The sequence below is a fragment of the Carlito syrichta genome, unplaced genomic scaffold, assembly GCF_000164805.1.
Source record: "Carlito syrichta isolate Samal-C Ts95f unplaced genomic scaffold, Tarsius_syrichta-2.0.1 Scaffold309768, whole genome shotgun sequence".
NCBI classification, from domain to species: Eukaryota; Metazoa; Chordata; class Mammalia; order Primates; family Tarsiidae; genus Carlito; species Carlito syrichta.
In genome coordinates this window covers 361,219-381,173 of record NW_007253864.1, presented here as the reverse complement: position 1 = coordinate 381,173, position 19,955 = coordinate 361,219, and the positions used below count along the sequence as shown (strand labels likewise).

General features: G+C 38.4%; 2 protein-coding genes across 5 annotated transcripts in view; one reads left to right on the top strand and one right to left on the bottom strand.

The window, feature by feature from the left end:
- The window catches only part of RPGRIP1L (RPGRIP1 like), a 103,399-nt gene extending 94,151 nt beyond the window's left edge, over positions 1-9,248 (bottom strand). For 2 of the 4 annotated variants that reach the window (XM_008067757.2, XM_021717465.1), the window contains exons 1-4: positions 9,108-9,248; positions 5,776-5,867; positions 4,036-4,180; positions 282-580 (exon numbers count right to left, since the gene is read on the bottom strand). In XM_008067757.2, coding sequence (XP_008065948.1) covers positions 282-580; positions 4,036-4,180; positions 5,776-5,860 — 529 coding nt within the window. In that variant the 5' untranslated portion in view covers positions 5,861-5,867; positions 9,108-9,248. Of the gene's footprint in view, positions 1-281; positions 581-3,846; positions 4,181-5,775; positions 5,868-9,107 lie in introns of those variants that run through there. The other 2 variants (XM_021717464.1, XM_021717466.1) reach the window with 2 other exon arrangements.
- A 24-nt stretch (positions 9,249-9,272) lies between these two features.
- The window catches only part of FTO (FTO, alpha-ketoglutarate dependent dioxygenase), a 244,836-nt gene continuing 234,153 nt past the window's right edge, over positions 9,273-19,955 (top strand). The window contains exon 1 of the mRNA XM_008067756.2: positions 9,273-9,539. Within this exon, the coding sequence (XP_008065947.1) occupies positions 9,495-9,539 (45 nt within the window). The 5' untranslated portion in view covers positions 9,273-9,494. The remainder of the gene's footprint in view (positions 9,540-19,955) is intronic.

Genomic DNA, 19,955 nt, shown 5'->3' with positions numbered 1-19,955 from the left:
GTTCGAGTCCCGCCGGGGCAGCGAGACCTCATCTCTACAATAAATCAAAAAATCAGTCGGGCGTGGTAGCGTGTGCCTGTAATTCCGGCTACTCGGAAGGCTGAGGCGGAAGGATCGCCGGAGCCCAGCAGGTCGAGGCTGCGGTGGCCGGGAGGGGCCACTGCACTCCAGTCTGGGTGACAGAGTGAGACTCCAACTCAAAAAAACCAAAAAAACGAAAAACAAAGCAAACAAACAAAAAAAAGACTTAAGTTCAGGATTTAACGTAAGCTTTGTTTTACCTTTCCTGAGGCATTCCTGTATACTTGCATTTTCATTTCCTTTTCTACGCCCAGTGTTAATACGAGACTGCACATGATTGTATGGTGTTTGCCTGTAACCCTGGATTTGAAGTTGCTGTTTGGTTGAAATTAGTCTGTTTTTGAGGGCTTCATTTTGTCTTTCAAGCTCATGAACTTTCTCTTGTAGCTGCTCAATCATTTCTTCCATTTCCACATCTCGTCCCAGCCGCTTGGGGCCGCCACCAACCCGCTCATATCTTTTCTTGTCATTAACTAGCCGTATTAACTTGGTGGCCATTCTAAGGAAATAATAAAAAGATGAAAAGGAATGTGAGAAGTCAGCATAAAATGCATTCTGTTGAAAGGAACATAATCACTGTGAAGACTTCAGTGCCGAACCTGAATAATAAATTTCAGGTTTTGATGTAACTATTACTGCCTGTGAAGAATCCTTTGATGATAATTGAAACCACTGGGCAACAATCTGCTTTATAGCACTGACAAATAACAGTTTCCTAAGGCTTATCATTTAAGGTTAGTAAAGAGAGGACACATATTTACTCCATATGTTCCTGAAATGCAATTTTTAACGCATGACCTTATATAGGAATGCTGTATGTACTTAAATGTAGTTACAGATTGTAGATGTGGTGGGTTATATCTGCAATTCACAGTAAGTTAAAACTTTTGAAAACAAATGTGTTAAGACTATGCAGCATTTAGGCAATATATTGTTTTCAGTTTCAGGATTAAGACATATTATAAATATAAAAATGTTAGAATGCATAGAATGCATACATATAAAGCCCAACGAAAAATTCAAAAGAAACCAAAGTGTATAATTAAATGCTGCTCAGTCCTCAACAAATACTTGTATTTAATGACAGAAAAAAAATAAATAGATGCAAAAAGTATCATTTTAATGCCACCTTTAAATTTAGGCATAAATTGTGCTTTAGACATCTCAGGAGTTTATACCTTTGATTCTTTTAAGTTTTGATAAAAACTGGTTAGACAGAACAAAAGACAGAAAGGGCACATGGGGGTGATGTAATATACACGTACGGAAAACATGCCTGACAGTGAATGGAAAAATCTTGGCAGGACAAGAAAGAAAAGGTGGCTTTGATGAGAGACACAAGTTCAAGACTTTACAAAATTGGTCGCACATCTTCAATAGCTGATTCTAGTTTATAGTGAATCTATTTTTATAAAGACCCAGACAGGAGATTGAAAAATAAAAACACACTTCATTTTTCTTTAAATGGGGTTTGCTTTATTTTAGCATGGCTATGGACAGAAGCTTTTACTTAAGAGAACAAAAGTGAAATAAAAAAATCCTTAATAGTTTTGGGATGTCATAGAACAATCTTTTTTTTTTCTTTTCCCCCTAAGCAGAGTCCTCTGTAAATGCGGTAGTAATACATGTCTATCTACACTTCTGGCTACTCGGCCTACAGCATGTGGCATCAGGGAGAGCTATGCAAAACATAATCAGTTAAGATTGTTTTCTCTTTCCCTTGAGGCACATCCATTAAGCATGCTTTATAAGGGATATAGGATAATAAAACCAAGATCTAAGAGTACCACAAACACCCTAGTAAAATAATCAATGGATTAGTTCCTTTTCCACCTAATCCAGAGAATAATACATCATTGGGAAATTTTGCCAGGAATCATAATCCAACAGAGCCACACACTCTACCTAGCCCTTTAATGAACTTAGGGTCCTGAGCCCTACCCAACGGCCTATCTATAAAAATAAAGTAGTCATTCAAATTTGATGTCCAACCTAAATTTTGGAATCTTCTGTTACAGAGACACTTTCACACAGAGATATAGATTACATTAGAAATGTATTTAATATAAAAAGGCAGCCAACAACTAGAGAAAAACAAATGATTTTTTTCTTTTTGAGTCAGGGTCTCACCCTGTTACCCAGGCTGGAGTGCTGTGCATGATTGTGGCTCACTGCAGCCTCAAACTCCTGGGTTCAAGCAATCCTTCCACCTCAACCTCCCAAGTAGCTGAGAATACAGGTGCACACTACCAAGCCCAGCTAACTTAAACAATTTTTTTTTTTTTTTTTTGTGGAGATGAAGTCTTGCTATGTTATCTAGGCTGGTCTTGAACTCTTGGGCTCATACAATTCTCTTGCTTTGGCCTCCCAAAGTTCTGGGGGATTACAGGCGTGAGCCACTGCACCAGGCCAATCCTTATTTTTAAGTCAAGAAAAGCGCATCAATATAATATCTTTAAATTATTTAAATGATGTTCAAGTTAACTTTGTCAAGAAATATATTATTGTATCTGTTAATCCAGTAATAGCCATATATTCCATTTGTTGGATTTGACTATTTCATGATATTAATAAATCACTAGTGACCTAGTAAAGTTTAAATACTTATTTTAAAAGGTGGTTTATAAAATCTACACTTACAGAAAGTGATACTAATTTATAATAAGGATAAATTTAAAGACAGTTCTCCCCATTTGTTTAGATCACTATCAGTGGTGTGAGATTGAGAGAATTTAGAGCTTTGGGTCATAGTGTTCAATGGATCACTACACTCTTGACGGAGTGAAATAAAGTTCCAGGAGGTTAAATGGCTCAAACATTCCATAGGCTAGTGGTGAGAGATAATAGAACACATACATACAACTTGACACTTAGCCCAGTCCCTTTCTCATTAAACTACACGGCTCATTATTAAGTTGTTTTTTTACTTTCTGGCTAGGACAAATTACTAATGAGGTCAAGGTTGTGAATTAAATTCTTTACTAATTAGGTTAACAAAGAAAAAAAATTGTTCAGTGGTCACTACATGGCTCATTCTGTATGTGCTGTTGGTCAGAAAGGGAATCAGGCAATTGAGTCATATGACTAGAAAACAGCCATCATCATGACTCAAAAACCAACTCACAGTAAAAGGTCTGCACACAGCAGGTCAGTAGGCTGTTAAAACGAAGTCCACAGAAAAGAAATTGAATTAGGACCTCCTCTTTAGAATTAATTTTAAGCAGGGAAAACCCTATCTTCTTTCTTCAATGGCTGGTTTTGAACCTGGAACATAAATATGAACAGACCTGCTCATGCTTACAAATGCAAACTCACTTTTGCAATGCCATACATTCAAAAGATAGGCGTGGTATTTCTTAATAAAGAAGAATTAGAGAGTATCTGCTCTTAAAAAATCATTCCCGCTCTTATTTTTTGCACATAAATCAAAAGTGACAATATGTTTCTTCAGAAACAGAAGACTCTTTGAAATAAGTATAGAATCTAGAGTAACCCAAGCAAAGTTAAATATGTTCCAGAGACTGAAGTGATGTTTTCATTAGTAAACTGAATCCTAAGGGAACATACATTCTAAAAAGTTAGAATAGCTAATTACTTTTTAAAATTTTCATTTTAAAATCAAGACATTCAAAAAAAAACAAATGCTTTGACCATTTGCTTATTAAACTATAAATATTATTAAACCAAAGTTACTTATAGATATGATACACTCGTGCCATTCTTAGCTATTAGCTCTTCCTTTTCAAATAGCAACTTTAGACATAATAAACACTCATAATTTTTTTTGTTTGTTATTCTAGTTTGCAAGATTTTCCATTTTTAAAAATTATTCTTATTTACAACCTTCCTAGTTCGAAAAAAGATTCAAGGTGGAGTTCTCAGTTAAGTTTATAAAAAACCATACCCTCCAAACTTTACAGAGTCAAGAAAAAAGCTAAAAGCTTTTATCATAACCTTTTAATTTTATCCTCTTGCTTGCGGGCATGCTGTTTAAGTAAAATGTTCTCATCATGCAAACGCAAAAATCTGTCTTCCAGTTCCTCCCGACTGACACGTGACACTGCTTGGCGAGATTTCATTGTCCGTGTTGTTGAAGTTTCTGCAAAAATACCAAGGTAATTAATTATAGGATTACTAAAGATAGCCTCTAAAAATGATAACTTTTCATATTAACATAATGTTTGATACACTCGTCTTAGATTTTTTTTCTTAGTGACCTACAATTAAGAATGCTTTAGAAAACATTATAACATCAATGATTTCAGGTGAGAATAAAAATCTTTGCTGTTAATAGTTAACATACAGTATTAGAAATTTGAGCAACAATAGTATTCACTCAAAAATGTATTCAAGAATCAATAAATTCAATAAAGACTGTGATATATGTGCTGAATGTTATGAAAGCTAAATTGAAAGTCAGGAAAGTCAGTGTATCTGAATGTATTTTTTTTTTTTTTACAAAGGCAAGAATGATAATAATTTGGTAAATACAATGTCATTAAGACATTCTTCTAAGCTATTGGTGTTGTATAAAAAATAAGCTATAAAAGTTGGAAGACCAGACAACAAAAGTCTTAAATTTAAAAACTATCATTTAAAGACTCCACAAATCATTTCTCTTAATACTACGTTATATATATTTGAAGAAGAATGGTTACTCTTTAGCATGTGTATGTATCTTTTAACAGATGCTTACATTTTGTATTTCCCATATCATTGTAAAATAGATCAATCCTAAGCAATCCTGTAATACAAAGAACAAACTTATGGAGAATAGTCTTGTGATGGTTTTTTAGAAGGGAATTGAACACGGAACATCAAAACTCAATAAATACCTCTGTATACTTAAAATTTATTTGTATTTTAATATCTGATTTTCTCTCTGGGATCTCTAAAGCAAAGCTTATAGAAAAAGCTGTGTAGCTAAGTATATTTTTTTCAATAAAATTACATTTCTCCAACTTTTTGAGGTGTTTCAAGGTGGCCACTTATACTGTTCTGACTAAAAGGTTTACGAAGATGCCTTAGTGGAATATCTTTTAAATCCCTAGCTTTCTCAATAGCAAATGTAGTGGTAGGAGAGCATGGCTGACATATTGTACATACAAACATAAACATAGCTCTATACTCTAAATTGTTCTTTAAAGTAGTGCGTTTCTTTCTCAATTTGAAAGTATTTTTTAGCTCTACAGCAACCACTTAAGTGATGAAAGAATAAAAACTCCTTTAATGTATATTAATTTGATTAAAAAGTTAGTATCAATTCCATAAATAAGTCATTTTGAGATATTCTACTTAAGCAAAAATTTTAAAATATGGCATTTCCTCCCATATAAAATTTAAACATAAATAAATGCTTTAATAGTGAATGTGATTTAAACCAGGCAATTCAGTTTGGAGGCTTGATACTCTTTCTGTAGTTTCTACTGATGTGAGGAATTTAAAAAAGATGATTTATAACAATTCTTTATCAGAACAGAGGGGGATTTTACATTTTCTATGAACTGCTGATAATTGATGCATGCAGTAAAATACCATATGTGTTCCAAACTCTCCATCTTTTTGTTTAGTCCAATCAAGGGCTATACTTACTTAAATGGTTTGTTTTGTATGAGTATCAGAAATACTTTAAATTAAAAGTAAAGAAGTCACTGATCAAAGTTCATAACTGTAATAAATAACAGCTGGCCATACCTTGTAACCCTCCCATTCCAAAGTGGTTTAGACCTGTATCTTTCACAGGTAGGTCTCCTGCAGTTTCATCAGTTGGACCAGACATAGCCTATCTGTGGAGAGAAGAAAATTCAAATAAACTCTTTCCAAGTTATTACATTAACTATGCAGTGAAATGAAGCAAATAAAACAAGTCAGGCAGTAGAACTTTAATGGACATCTCGTTCATATGTGCTGCTTGAAGATGAAAGCTTCTATTCTAAAACTAAAACTGTATTCAATCATGGAGACAGTGTTCCTTTCAACCGTGTAATTCCTATAGTTTGCTTAGGAAATGAGGTATATATAGGATTTACCTCATTTAGGTAAATTCAGGACATACCTCCTCTCCATCCCCAAGTCACTAAAGAAAGCAGGTATCTTGGAAAAAACTCAGGTAAGAAATGTGACTCAGGCTGGGCTCGGTGTCAGCCTGTAATCCCAGCACTTTGGGAGGCTGAGGTGAGTGGATTGTCTGAGCCCGCGGGTTCGAGACCGGCCTGGGCAACTTGGCGAGATCTCATCTCTACAATAAATCAAAAATTAGCCGGGCATGGTAGCGTGTGCCTGTAGTTCCAACTACTTGGAAGGCTGAGGCGGAAAGATTGCTGGAGCCCAGCAGGTCGAGGCTGCGGTGGCCGGGAGTGGCCACTGCACACCTGTCTGAGTGACAGAGTGAGACTCCAACTCAAAACAAAAAAAAAAAAAGGAAATGTGATTCAAATGGTTGTTCTATCATTTACCAGTTGGTCAAGTCATCTAAACTCTCGGAATTTCAGTTTGTTAATTTTACAAATGGAGAAAATAATATCTATCTCACAGGTTTATTCTGAAAGCAAGTGAAACGGTAAGTTAAAAACCTTTAGCACGTGCCTGGGATAACAATACTACCTGAATACTAGTTTTCTGCAGAAATGAGTGGGTAGTTCCAAGTTTTGTGAAAGGGGTTTCATAAATTTACTGGCTGGGGTTTTTTTTGCGGGGGGGCTTGTGTCCTGCCTTTGTTACTGTGAGGTCTAAGTACCGGGGTTTAACTATAATATCTCAACATATATTATAGTTATAGTCCAGAGAATTTTGGTATTTTTACAGTTTCTATTCTTTACAGAGATATACTACAGCAGCTTTATTTTGTATGTGGATGTGAGTGGTCCATACAATGTCAAGTATGCAAAAAAAAAAGATTTCATCTACCTAGAAAACCAAATGCAAATGGCCAATGAAGATAATCTAAAGGGCAGAAGCTCTCAAGCTCTCAGATGCTGGTCCTAGAATGTGAAGATCAAGAGAGTAGCAGTGTTACTTGTCTTGTTCACCTTTGTATTCTTGGCCAGCACAGAGCTTGGCACATTCACAGAGCAGGCATTCGCTAAATAGTTGTTGATGCTTGTAGTAAAACACCACATGTGTTCTAAACTCTCAATCAGTGGGGCTTCAGGGTCTGTGAACCTGGAGATGGTTTACAAAATTTGTATGCATATGTGTGTACGTATACATATACACGTTGTGTGTATGTATGATCTGTTGGGGGAGGGTTCATAACTTTTATTACAACTCACAAAGGGAGAGGACCAGTGTATTTTATAGTGTCAGAAACAGCTAATAAATTGCCTGGGAGATCATCTACATCTTTTGGGAACACTGCTACAGAAAAGGTCAATTTTAAGACCCCATTTAAACACAGGCCATGTGAAAATTATTACTTTTCCATGATAGAACTAAGGTCACTTTTATAATAATAACAATAATGATGACGATGAGGATGGTGTTAACATTTATTGAATGCTTACTATGTGCCAGGTACTGCTCCAAGTGCTCTGCTTATATGAATTAAGTAAATGTCTCACAATATCCTTAGGAGGTTATTACTCAAATAATTCTTGCTTTACAAATCAGGAAGCAAAGACACGATTACGTAACATGGCTGAGGTCATTCATTTAGGAAGTAGTTGTGTGTGCGGTACTACTGGCATCAAGTGGGTAGAGGCCAAGGATAATCCTAAAAATCCTAGTGCACAGGACCAACAATAATGAACTACCTGGACCAAAACATTAATAGTGTGGAAGTTTAGAACCCTGCACAAATGCCTCTCCGACACCTCCTCATGTTATCTCTCCAAGCTCATCATGCTCCACCTACACTGTTCTTTACTTTCTCAAACCTACCATTCCCTTATCTTGCTCAAGCCCTTTGCATTAGCTAGCTTAGCTCCACATTCTTCAGAGTTCAGCTCAAATAGCTCAAATGTGCCTTCCTCAGATAGGCTTGCCCTGACCATCTTATGTGAGAGTAATCTTCCTCCTATTTTCTCCACTATCTATTTCTCTCTCTCTCTCTTTTTTTGAAACAGGTCTTGCTATGTTGTCCAGGTTGACCTTAAACTTCTGGGTTCAAGAAATTCTCCCATGTAGCTGGGACTAACGGTGTGCCCCACAGCCCCAGTTTGTTGATTTCTCTTATAGCAATTACCTCTATCTGAAATTGTCAGACAAAAATTATTGTCTGTCTCCACTAATAAAATATAAACATCTTGAGATGGGTGTTGATCTTGGTCACAGCTGGTCAGAAACAGTGCCTGGTACATGGTGGGAACAAACATTAATTTTATTTTTAAAATGAATACATGAATACCAAGCACTTATATTAAGATGGTAAGTAAAGTCCTCGTGTTTATGGAGCTAGCAGGTTATAGAAGTAATCACAGCCTGGTCAGCTTGGTGAGACCTCGTCTCTACAATAAGTCACAAAAAAACTAGGTGGGTGTAATGGTGTGCATCTATAGTTCCAGTTACTTGGAAGGCTGAGGTGGAAGGATCGCCTGAGCCCAGCTGATCGAGACTGCGGTGGCCGTGAGCGTGCCACTGCACTCTAGCCTGCGCGACAAGAGTGAGACACCAAATCAAAAAATAAAAAAAAAGAAATCAGATGATAAACAAATAATAAGTAATTAAGTAAACAACGGGCCACTCAGGAGGTCTCGGAGTCTACCAACCAACACTTAATCCAGGGCAAATGAGCGAACTGTGTTTATGACCTTCTACTCGTAGGAGCTGCACGGGGATGGCAATTGGTAGAATCAGCCCTCATCAACTAGAGTTCATGGCTGGGATATAACATTTCAAACTGGCCCTGGACATGTGGAGACAGGGCGGGCTGTGAATCGGGCCTGAGGCTGTGGAGGTGTCTCGGGCTGGGTTGCTTTTCATGCGAGAAGAACTCGCGGCCGTCGAGCAGACCCTAGGACCCCGGCCCGAGCTGCAGGGGGAGGGTCCGCCAACCTTCACCCACCCCCCTCCTCCCCCAGAGAACTCACCGCGCCACTTTCTCCTCGCCGCTTACTATCGTTGCTATAGCGCCGACAGTGTGTCAGGCGGCTGGCCCGAGAGGAGCATGGGAAAAACATGGCAGACCATCCCCGTTGCCTCCTGGGAAATGTAGTTCTCCTGGACTCCAGTCTGACGGCTCGTTGCGTAGCGGACTACGCTCGCCCAGCTGTCGGACCTGGGAAATTCTCCGGCTCCAGACCCCGAGGCGCGCTCAGGCGTCGCCACGATGCATCCTGGGAGTGGTAGTTCTCTCGACTCTGGGAGTGAAAGACTGTGGACGGGAGTAGGACACCGAGAAAACTACAAGGAGGAGGCGGGGCTCGGGGCAAGGAATCTACGCGGCTCGCCGTGGCGAAGGCGGCTATAGTGGCAGCATGAAGCGCACCCCGACTGCCGAGGAACGCGAGCGTGAAGCTAAGGTATGTGGCCCCCTCGGGGTCTGGGGTTCTTCGTGCACTGGGAGTTAGGGGTAGGGAACTGGAAGGGCTTGGTTCGATGGCGAGCGGGTGTACGGTATTAAGCCAAGATATGACGGGGCCTTGTCAGCAAGGGATTTGAGACACTGGGGGGGGAGAGAGGGAGGGGGGAATAAATTCGTGCTGCTCAGGATTTAGGCCAAGTCCTGTTGGACCAGCTCAGAAATGAGAATCAAGACACCCATTTCCTTATCTGTTTCTGCACCTCTTCCTTGGTTAAATTAGTAGCCACCTTGTGCCTCAGTTTACCGAATTCTCAGATGACTGTTATCACTGCAGCTGTGCTTTCTCATCGAAAATGCTCTCTGAGGACTGAGCTCGCCTTAGGTGAAGTATCTGTGTGGTCAGCTGTGTTTATTTGGAACAGTTGCTCAGTGGCCGGCTGCTAATGTCTGTCTTTCAGCACTGTGGCTGTGAGTCTTTAACTACCTTGCTGTTCTCTGCCTTTGGTGTTCAGCTTCTGGTAGTTGTTACTCAGAATGGGATGACAATAATAATGGCAATAGCGATTTTAGAAAGCATTAATTGTGTGTGAGGCACTGTACTGGGTGCATAATATTTACATCATTTCATGTCATCATCACAGCAGATTGCAAGGTAGATGCTATGTAGATGGAGTGTTAACAGTGCTGTAAAACAGATCAAGAATTGAGGCTCAGAGGAATTGAATGTTTTCCTTTCTCTCATCCCCGAAGGCAGATCCTATTGATTTGTCTAAATATATTGGGAATCTGTCCGCTTTTTTTTCATCTCCATCACCTTGGACCGACTTACCATTAACTCATTAATGAACTGTTGCAATAACCTCCTTATTGAACTCTATCCATGCAGCATCCTAACTTAACTCCTTTGTTACATTCTCTTCCTTCTCCCAACAACCAGTCTCTTTCCATGCTGTAGAGTACAATCTTCTCAAACTGCAGACCTAATTATGTCCCTTTCTTTTCTCTGTACTCTGCCAACCACCTGTTTAAATATCTTCCATGGCTTTCTGTTGCTCTTAGGATAAAGATAAAACTTCACATGGCAAGATCCTGCATGGTCTGGGCCCTACCTGCTTCCACAACCCCAGTGGATGTGACACTCTGCTCTCAGGCTATCAACCACTTTGGCCTTCTTGGAAGTTCCTTTCCTGTATTTCATTTGGTCACAAGGCCTTTGCACATGCTATTTGGTGCCTACTCTATCTTTGGCAAATATTGGCAGTGAGGATTACTTTCATAGAATTTACTCTTATAAGTGAGTCTGTTTAGGACAATACACTTAAGGATTTAAAGAAAAAATATTCCGTATAATGACCTGAGTTAAAGCAATATTTCACAAGGGACCTAAAGTTTCCATGCTTGACTCTGCATGTGGATAATATACCAAAGATGGTCAGAAAGAGAGATATCCTTCTGCTTTAGTCTACACCATGCAAAGAAAAAATTAAATGCCACTCAGGGGCATTGTGTATGATGTCTTTCTCACTTTTGAGATTTATTTTTAAAGTAATTCATTTATTCTGTAAGAATTTATTGAGCACCTATTATTTGCCATATATTGGGATTATAATTTTGGCTAAGATGGAATCCCTGCTCCAAAGAAGCACTTATTCTATTGAAACCATAACTATTGTCTGTAAGGTAGTTATTAATGTCATTCATATTTTAGAGTTGTGGAAACCAAGACTTGTAGAGGTCGTGACTTGCCCAAGGCCACTGGTTGCTAGGTGGAAGCAGGTCCTCTGACTCCAATTTCAGGGCTTTTCCATTTTTTTTCTGCTTGTGAAACATGTTGAATTGATAGAGCAAGTTGTCTTCATGTTTACTTTTTAAGCTATTTTTGGTCTGTATTTACAGTTTGTTTACTTATGCAGTATTGGCTAGAACAAAGTATAGGCAGGTATTTTTAAAAATTTATTTTATTTTTATTTTTGAGTTGGAGTCTCACTCTCGCCCAGGCTAGAGTGCAGTGGCATGCTCAAGACCACCCCGGTGTCGACCTGCTGGGCTCTGGTGATCCTTCCGCCTCAGCCTTTCAAGTAGCTGGAACTACAGGCGTACACTACCACACCTGGCTAATTTTTGATTTATTGTAGAGATGAGGTCTCACCAAGTTGCCCAGGCTGGTCTTGAACCTGTGGGCTCAGGCAATCCACTCGCCTTGTTCTCCCGAAGTGCTGGGATTACAGGCTGAGCTGAGCCGGGCCGGCAGTTGTTTTAAATGTGAAATGTACAATTACTCATGAATTATTTTCTTTTTTACTAATCAACTTTTTAGAGATATAATTTATATAAAGTAATTTGCAGCCATTTACAGTGTACAATCTGATGAGTTTTGACAGATGGATGTACCAATAAAACAATGACAGTTGGCATAGAGAATATTTCTATCCCTTCTAAAAGTTGCCTCTCTTGTTAATTGGCAGTCAGTCCCTCCTTCCATCTTGGTTCCCAAGCAATCACTGATATGTTTTCTGCCTCTATATTTTCTAGATTTTATATAAATGGAAGCTTGCAGTATGTACTCTTGGGTCTTTTTTTCATTCAGCATGCTTTTTTAGGTTTATCCATGTTGTTACATGTAGCAATAATTTGTTTCTTTTTATTGCTGAGTAATAATCCAAGATATAGAAATACTACATATTGTCTATTCATTCACCTGTTGCTGGACATTAGTAAAGTTTCTGGTTTCTGTCTATTATTACTGTCTTTCTGTTTTCATTTCTATTGGGTAATGCCCAGAAGTGAATTGCTGAGTTTATATGGGAGTTCTTTGTTTAACCTTACAAGTAACTGCCAAACAGTTCTCCAGAGTGATTTTATCATTTGTTTGAGTTCTAGGGTTGCTGCAACAAGTTACCACAAACCTGGTGGCTTAAAACAACAGAAATGTATTGTCTTGCAGTTCTGGAGACTTGACCTCTGAAGTCAAGATGTCTACAGGGCCACACTCCTTCTAGAAGCTCTAGGGGAGAAACCTTTCTTGCCTTTTCCAGAGTATGCAGGCTCCTGGTGTTCCTTGACTTGTGACAGCATAATTTCAGTCTTTGCTTCTATCTTTCCATGTTGTTCTTCTCTATTTCTTTTTTTTTTTGAGTTGTAGTCTCACTCTGTCACCCAGGCTGGAGGGCAGTGGCCGCTCCCGGACCGCAGCCTCGACCTGCTGGGCTCCGGCGATCCTTCCGCCTCAGCCTTCCAAGTAGCCGGAATTACAGGCATGCGCTACCATGCCCGGCTGATTTTTTGATTTATTGTAGAGATGAGGTCTCACTGCCCAGGCGGGCCTCGAACCCCCAGGCTCAGGCAATCCACTCACTTCAGCCTCCCAAAGGCACAGGATTATAGGCTGAGCCACTGAGCCTGGCTGTTCTTCTCTATTTCTTAAATCTCTCTCACTTTCTCTTAAAAGGATGCCTGTCATTGGATTAGGGCCCACCCTAAATCCAGGGTGCTCTTATTTTGAGCTCCTCAGGATCCTCAATTTAATTATAGCTGCCAGAACCCTTTTTCCAAATAAAGTCACATTCACAGGTACCAGGGTTTGGGACTTGGACATATCTTTCTGGGGAACAATATTCAAACTCACTGCACCATTTTTTTTTGAGTTGGAGTCTCACACTGTCATTCAGACTGGAGTGCAGTGGCTGCTCCCGGCCACTGCAGCCTTGACCTGCTGGGCTCTGGTGATCCTTCCACCTCAGCCTTCCAAGTAGCTGGAACTACAGGCGCTCACTACCACGTCCAGCTAATTTTTGATTTATTGTAGAGATGAGGTCTTGCCAAGTTGCCCAGGCAGGTCTCAAACTGCAGGCCCAGGCAATTCACTCACCTTGGCCTCCCAAAGCATGGGATTTCAGGCTGAGCCACCAAGCCCGGCATTCACTGCACCATTTACATTCCCACCAGCTGCTTCATATCTTCATCAATACTTGGACTATCAGTCTTTTAAATTTTAACCATTCTAGTGGGTGTGTAGTGGTATAGCATTGTGATTTTAATTTGCGTTTCAGTGATGACTAATGAGGTTGCATCTCTCTTTTTTGTATAACTTTATTGAGGGGTAATTTACATACTATAAAATTCACCTGTTTTAAGTGTACAACTCAATGGTGGGTAGTAATATATTTATAGAGTTGTGCAATCATCACCACAATATTATTTTAGAAAATTTCCATCATCTCCAAAAGAAACCTTGCGATCGTTTGCATTATTTCTCAATTCTACCCCCATCCCTAGGTGACCACGATGCTACTGTTTGTTTTCCAAATTTGTCTTTTCTGGACATTTTCATTTAAATGACTTCATACACTATGTGGTCTTTTGTTTTTGGCTTCTTTCACACAGCATATATCAATACTTTGTTCCACTGTTTTTGAGGCTCATCCACATTGCAGCATATATCAATACTTTGTTCCTTTTTAATTATGTAGTGGGTAGTATTACAGTGTTTGGAGATACCACATTTTATCTGTTTACCGATTGATGGATACTTGAGTTTCCACTTTTTGGTTATTGTGAACACTTACATTCTAGTTTTTGTATGGAGGTATGTTTTCATTCCTCTTGAGGAATGAAATGCTGATCATGTAGCAAATCTATTTTTAACATTTTAAGACACTGCTGAACTGTTTTCCAATTTCATCACATCTTTGTTAACACTTGCTATTATCTGTCTTTTTGATTGTAGCCATCATAGTGAGTGTGAAGAGGTACCTCATTGTGGTGTTTTGACTTGCATTTCTCTGGTGGGTAATAATGTTGAACATCTCATGTGCTTCTTGAACATGTGTATCTCTTCTTTTGTGAAGTATCTGTCTAAAATCTTTGCCCATTTTTTTTGGTTGTTGGATTATATTCTTAAGTTTTTGGAGTTTTTAAATATTTTCTACATATAAGTCCTTTGTCAACTATGTGTGTTATAAATATCTGCAATTCTTTTAGTTTACTTAATGGTTTTTAATAGAGGTCCATTTTATCAATATTTATTTTTATGATTCATGATTTTTGTGTCATATTTATCCCAAAGTAACAAAGATTTCTTATTTGCTTTTTAAATTAAATTTTGTCATCCCCATAATAGGTAATTTTGGTTTTCGTTTTATCTTGGAAGTACCTTAGTTTATATTTTCTTCCTTGTGGTTGCTTATGCTATAGACTGTTATACAGTTTTCAAGTCTGGAGGGTGGATAAGAAGGTTTGACTAAATATCTAGCTTTCTGTGGTAACATTTATTTAATCTGTGTTAAAGCATAAGAAAGCACCACACCATATTCATGCGTTTTTAAATTCATTTTTTCCTATAAGGTATATAATGTTTTAGTCCAGATTAAATTCGATGGCTTGAGTTAGAACTGTGGTCTTTCCTATGTCCTTGAGTTTGAGTTGAGGAGTTCATGCCCAGGGCCTCAGTTTCTGCAGCCAAAAAGTGGGTTCAAGAATAACTGCTTTTGTGGGTTGCTGTCAGAACCCAGTGCGATTAGGTCTGGCCACTATTCCAGGGGCAGAATAGATATGGTCTTGATTTTGATTGCCCAAGGAGCCCTCTCTTGGTGCATGAATGACCCCATGTGTTTTTTCCCCCAGATGATGTAAATTATTTATATACACATGAACCATTATGAACCATTACAGAGGAGGTTGGAGACATTAATCCTCTTTACCCCTAAATATTTCAGCATGTATTTCCTAAGGACATTAATATTCTCTTTCCTAAAAACACAGTCAATTGTCAGTTTCAGAAAAAGTTAACATTTATATAATATTATTTAATCCCAAATTCATATTCAAATTTTGCTTAATTGTCCTAATAATGTCTTTTAGAACTTTTTTTTTTTTTCCTGGCCCAGGTTTCAATCCTGGATCACACATTACCTTTAGTTATCATGTCTCTTTGGACTCTTCTCCTTTAATCTGGTCTCCTTTAATGTCCTTTAAATTGGTCCTCTATTCTTTCTTGTCTTTGAAGACATTGGTATTTGTTTTGAGTACAGCCTGTTTTGTTATTTATCTGACGTTTCCTTATGATTAGATTCAGATTTTGCATTTTTGGTATATATATATATATATATATATATATTTTTTTTTTTTTTTTTTTTTTTTTAATTTTTAATTTTTTTTTTTGAGTTGGAGTCTCACTCTGTCACTTAGACGGGAGTGCAGTGGCCGCTCCTGGCCACCGCAGCCTTGGCCTCTGGGCTCCAGCAATCTTTCTGCCTCAGCCTTCCAAGTAGCTGGAACTACAGGCGTGCGCTACCACGCCCAGCTAATTTATTGTAGAGATGAGGTCTCGCCAAGTTGCCCAGGTGGGTCTCGAACCCGCAGGCTTAGGCAATCCACTCACCTCGGCCTCCCAAAGTGCTGGGATTACAGGCTGAGCCACCGAGCCCGGCTGGTCTGTATATTTTTGAGGAAGAATGGGACGACTAGTGATCACAAATTACAACCCACATATTAATCCTGGCTGTAGATGTGTATTAGTTGGCCAAAACTGTGTTTGAAAGTTTCAGAATTATTTTCTAATATTTAAAAGTTTCACATAAAAATTTAGATGTCTGGCTTTCTTGAAAAACTAGAGTTGGAGAGTCGGTGCTCCTTTAGATGGGAAATGCCCTTTCCATTTTGCCATAATCCACTTTTGCCCATTCAATCACTGTATAGTGGTTTAGTGTAGGGTTTTAGAAACAGACTCTTGGAATTGAATTCTGTTTCAATCACTTACTTGAGCAAGCAATTTAACTTCTCTGAGCCTTAGTTTCCTCATCTGTAAAACTGGGGTGGTACTTATGGTTTTGGTAGAGATTAAGTGAGGTATTATGTAGCACCTAGAACATTCTTGTTATACAGTAAAAATAAGTATTATCATCACTGTCATATCATTATCATGATCATTAGCATCTCTACCATCATCTCTCTGACCCCAGTAGATAAGTAGCCTCTATTCAAGACCCTTTTCCTGTAAATATAGAATGTCTACTTGAGCAGATTTTCTCAGCTAGGATCCCATTAACTTCTTTTCCACCCATCCAGAATGATAACTTGTTGTGAACCAGCCTTCAGAAAACCAAGAGGACAGTCACTCAAAGCATTTTCTGTGTTCTGTGGTTCAGATGAGAAACCTGGTTAAGTTTGAGTAGTATATTCAGGACCTAGGTAAAGATGGCAGATACCGTCCATTGGTACTGGCTGTCTGCCCATGGAAGTTAGATAGACAAGTACTGACAATACAGTGGTGAAATTTTTTCATGGGAGCAAGACATGGTGGCAAGAGGATCTAACATGGTCTAGAAGTCATGGAATTCCTTGCTTAGGAAGATCTGTTTAAAAATGTCTTCTTATGAGAGGCCAACAACTACTTAAGAATTTTTCAGAAATATTTAAAAACTCATTACTCATGGAATAAAAATGTATGGATGTCGAATTCCAAGTTAGTGTCACATAATCTTATGCTGGTTTGGGCTAGATTATCTTTTAAAATATTAAGAGTATAAATAGGTATTACTGAAATGATATATACTTAAGAACATTTTATAATTTTGTTTAAGTAATATACATTTTTATGTGCATTTTAAGTAACGAAGGAAATATCCAGAATATATAAACTACCATTTTTTTTTTTTGAGTTGAAGTCTCACTCTGTTGCCCAGGCTGGAGTGCAGTGGCATGCTCATGGCCACTGCAGCCTCGACCTGCTGGGATCAGGTGGTCCTTCCACTTCAGCCTTCCAAGTAGCTGGAACTACAAGCATGTGCCGCCACACCCAGCTAATTTTTAATTTATTCTAGAGATGAGGTCTCGCCAAGTTGCCCAGGCTGGTCTTGAACCCATGGGTTCAGGCAATTCTCTTTCCTCCGCCTCCCAAAGTGCTGGGTTTACATGTGTGAGCTACTGCGCCCGGCTAAACTACCATTTAAAATCACACAATTAAATTTTTTTTTTTTTTGGTGATAGTTGTCTTAATATCACTTAACAAGATAAACTTTAAATGATAAGGTTTATTGAGTTATAAAAATGACAACTAAGGGGAGGATGGTGGGAGGCATGTGACACACAAAGGGTATTTGGTTCATTACCACGGGGGGTGAGGGCCAGTTAGAAGCCCAGACTTCACCCGCATGCAGCATACTTATGTAGTTAATTCTCACTTGTACCCCACTTTCCTATAATAAAATTTAAAAAGTATTTACAAATCATAAAAAAATGATAACTCAGCTAGGCACAGTGGTTTCATGCCTGTAATCCCAACACTTTGGCGGCTTAGGTGGGAGAATCTCTTGAACCCAGGAGTTGGAGGTTGCAGTGAGCTATGATCACTGCAAAATAGAGCCTGGATGACAGAGTGAGATTCTGTCTCTAAAAAAAATAAATAATAACTGAGTAAAAGAAAGTTTGTTACTTATGTATGCCCTTGCTAGGCATTTTTCCCTTATTTTATTTTTTGCTGTTTGGCATTTTAGTGAGGTCCTGAGGAGGTTCTTGGAACTCCACCTTTATTGTAGGTCACCCTGGATTATGTCACCGACTTGTCGAAAACTGGAAACTAAATGTAAGACGTTTTTGGTGAGCCAGTGACTAGGGGACTTGAAAAATCAAAACCTCACCTGACAGATTTTACTTCGTGTTTTGTTTTTCTTCCCAAGTTTATCTTTATTTTTTCCTTAATTTTCTCCTGTGTAAGGGTCAGCTGTTAATTACCATGTTGTAGATTCAATTGCCTTGTGTAAAGAGAAGGGTCAGTGTATTTGATCATAGTTTCCAAACCCCTTTAAATAGTATGCTTTCCTTGAAAATTAACTAGTTAACCACGGAATAACAGCTGAGTTCTTGTTTCTTTCTGTTATTTCCAGGTCTGTTTCTTAAACCTCCTAGTGTTGGTTTTCAAAACTAAATTAGCCATTCAAAAAAGCCTTGGACACTTTGAGCAAACAGCTGTTTCCTTGAAGCCAGCATTTGTGTTTAAGTCATGCTGTCATCTTTCTATTGTACCTGGCAGAATGTCTTCCACATAGGAGACATTAATAAATATCTGTTGAAGAAAGATCGAATGGTTGAGAGCCTCCAGCATCTGCTGTATATACACATGACCCTTAATAATTATGACACTGGCTCCTTGGCTGCTGATTAGATGTATTGTGGCTGAGTTTAGCAATATGGGTTTTGGCATTTAGACTGTATATGCTCCAAAAAAGTAGAGACCATGTGTTAATAGTTTTGTCATTTACTATTTTATCCCTGGCACTTAAGATTTTGCCAAGCACATGGTAGATATTTCATCCTTGTGTAATAATGAATGAATTCCCAAGAGCATCACTTGTTATTGGTCAGTAGACTTTCTAATAGTGAGAGATAGAGCCCAAACCTGAAAAAAATAATGGAAAATGGCTAGGTACTTTATGGATTTTAAGTTACTTACCATACCAAAGATATGGGCATTAATTGTGAGAAACAAGACTCTTCTGTTGAACAAATGCTTTAGTAGCTGTCAAAACTTGTTTTTGAGTGTTCTCTTCCCATTTTAAAATGCTAGTTTGCCCTCTGGCTTAGTCTATTTGTTAGTTTATTATGGTAGATTTCTTGAAAAAGCTATTCTTAAAAATGAGACTTTCTAACTTAGAAAAGCACATTATTGTTAAGATGGTACTTTTGGAACCTTAAGGAAAAGGCACAGTTTAGAGAAGTTGAATTTAGGGTTCTGCTACGCTCATTCCTTTAATCTTCTGTTAGAAACTGATTTTATATTATTTTATAAAGTTGTGTTACTAGTTGATTTCACAGTGTAAACTGGAAGGAATCTGGGGACTTCTGGACTGGGTCAGAATGTGTTCAGGAGATGATTTGTACTGGTTAGGACTTCTTCCCAAACATCTGTTCTTGGCATAATGTTTGTAAAGTCAGCACAATTGAAAGCTAAACCTTAGGTTGGTGCTATAGACTTGCATTAAAATTTTTAAAAATTTGATTATGGCAAGAACACTTAATATGAGATCTACACTCTTAACACACTGTTAAGTGTACAATACAGTATTGTTAACTGTAGGCACTATGTTGTATAGCAGATTTCTAACACTTCTCTGTCTTGCATAATTAAAACTCTATGCCCCTTGATTAGCAACTTCTCATTTTCTCCTTCTCCTCCTGCATTCCCTGTAATCATCATTCTACTCTCTGATTCTTTGAGTTTGACTACTAAGCTTACATTTTTGTTTACACTACACGCATCTGTCCTGGTACTATGCTGATTATTTATTTTCTCCGTCATTTTGGAACGACCTGCTTGTGAAGTGACCATGCCTTCCCTTATGTTAAAAACTGCCATATGGCTAAGGGGTGGGTGAGACCTTTACAACTAGTAGAAACCAAGTAGGTACGTCAGTGTAGA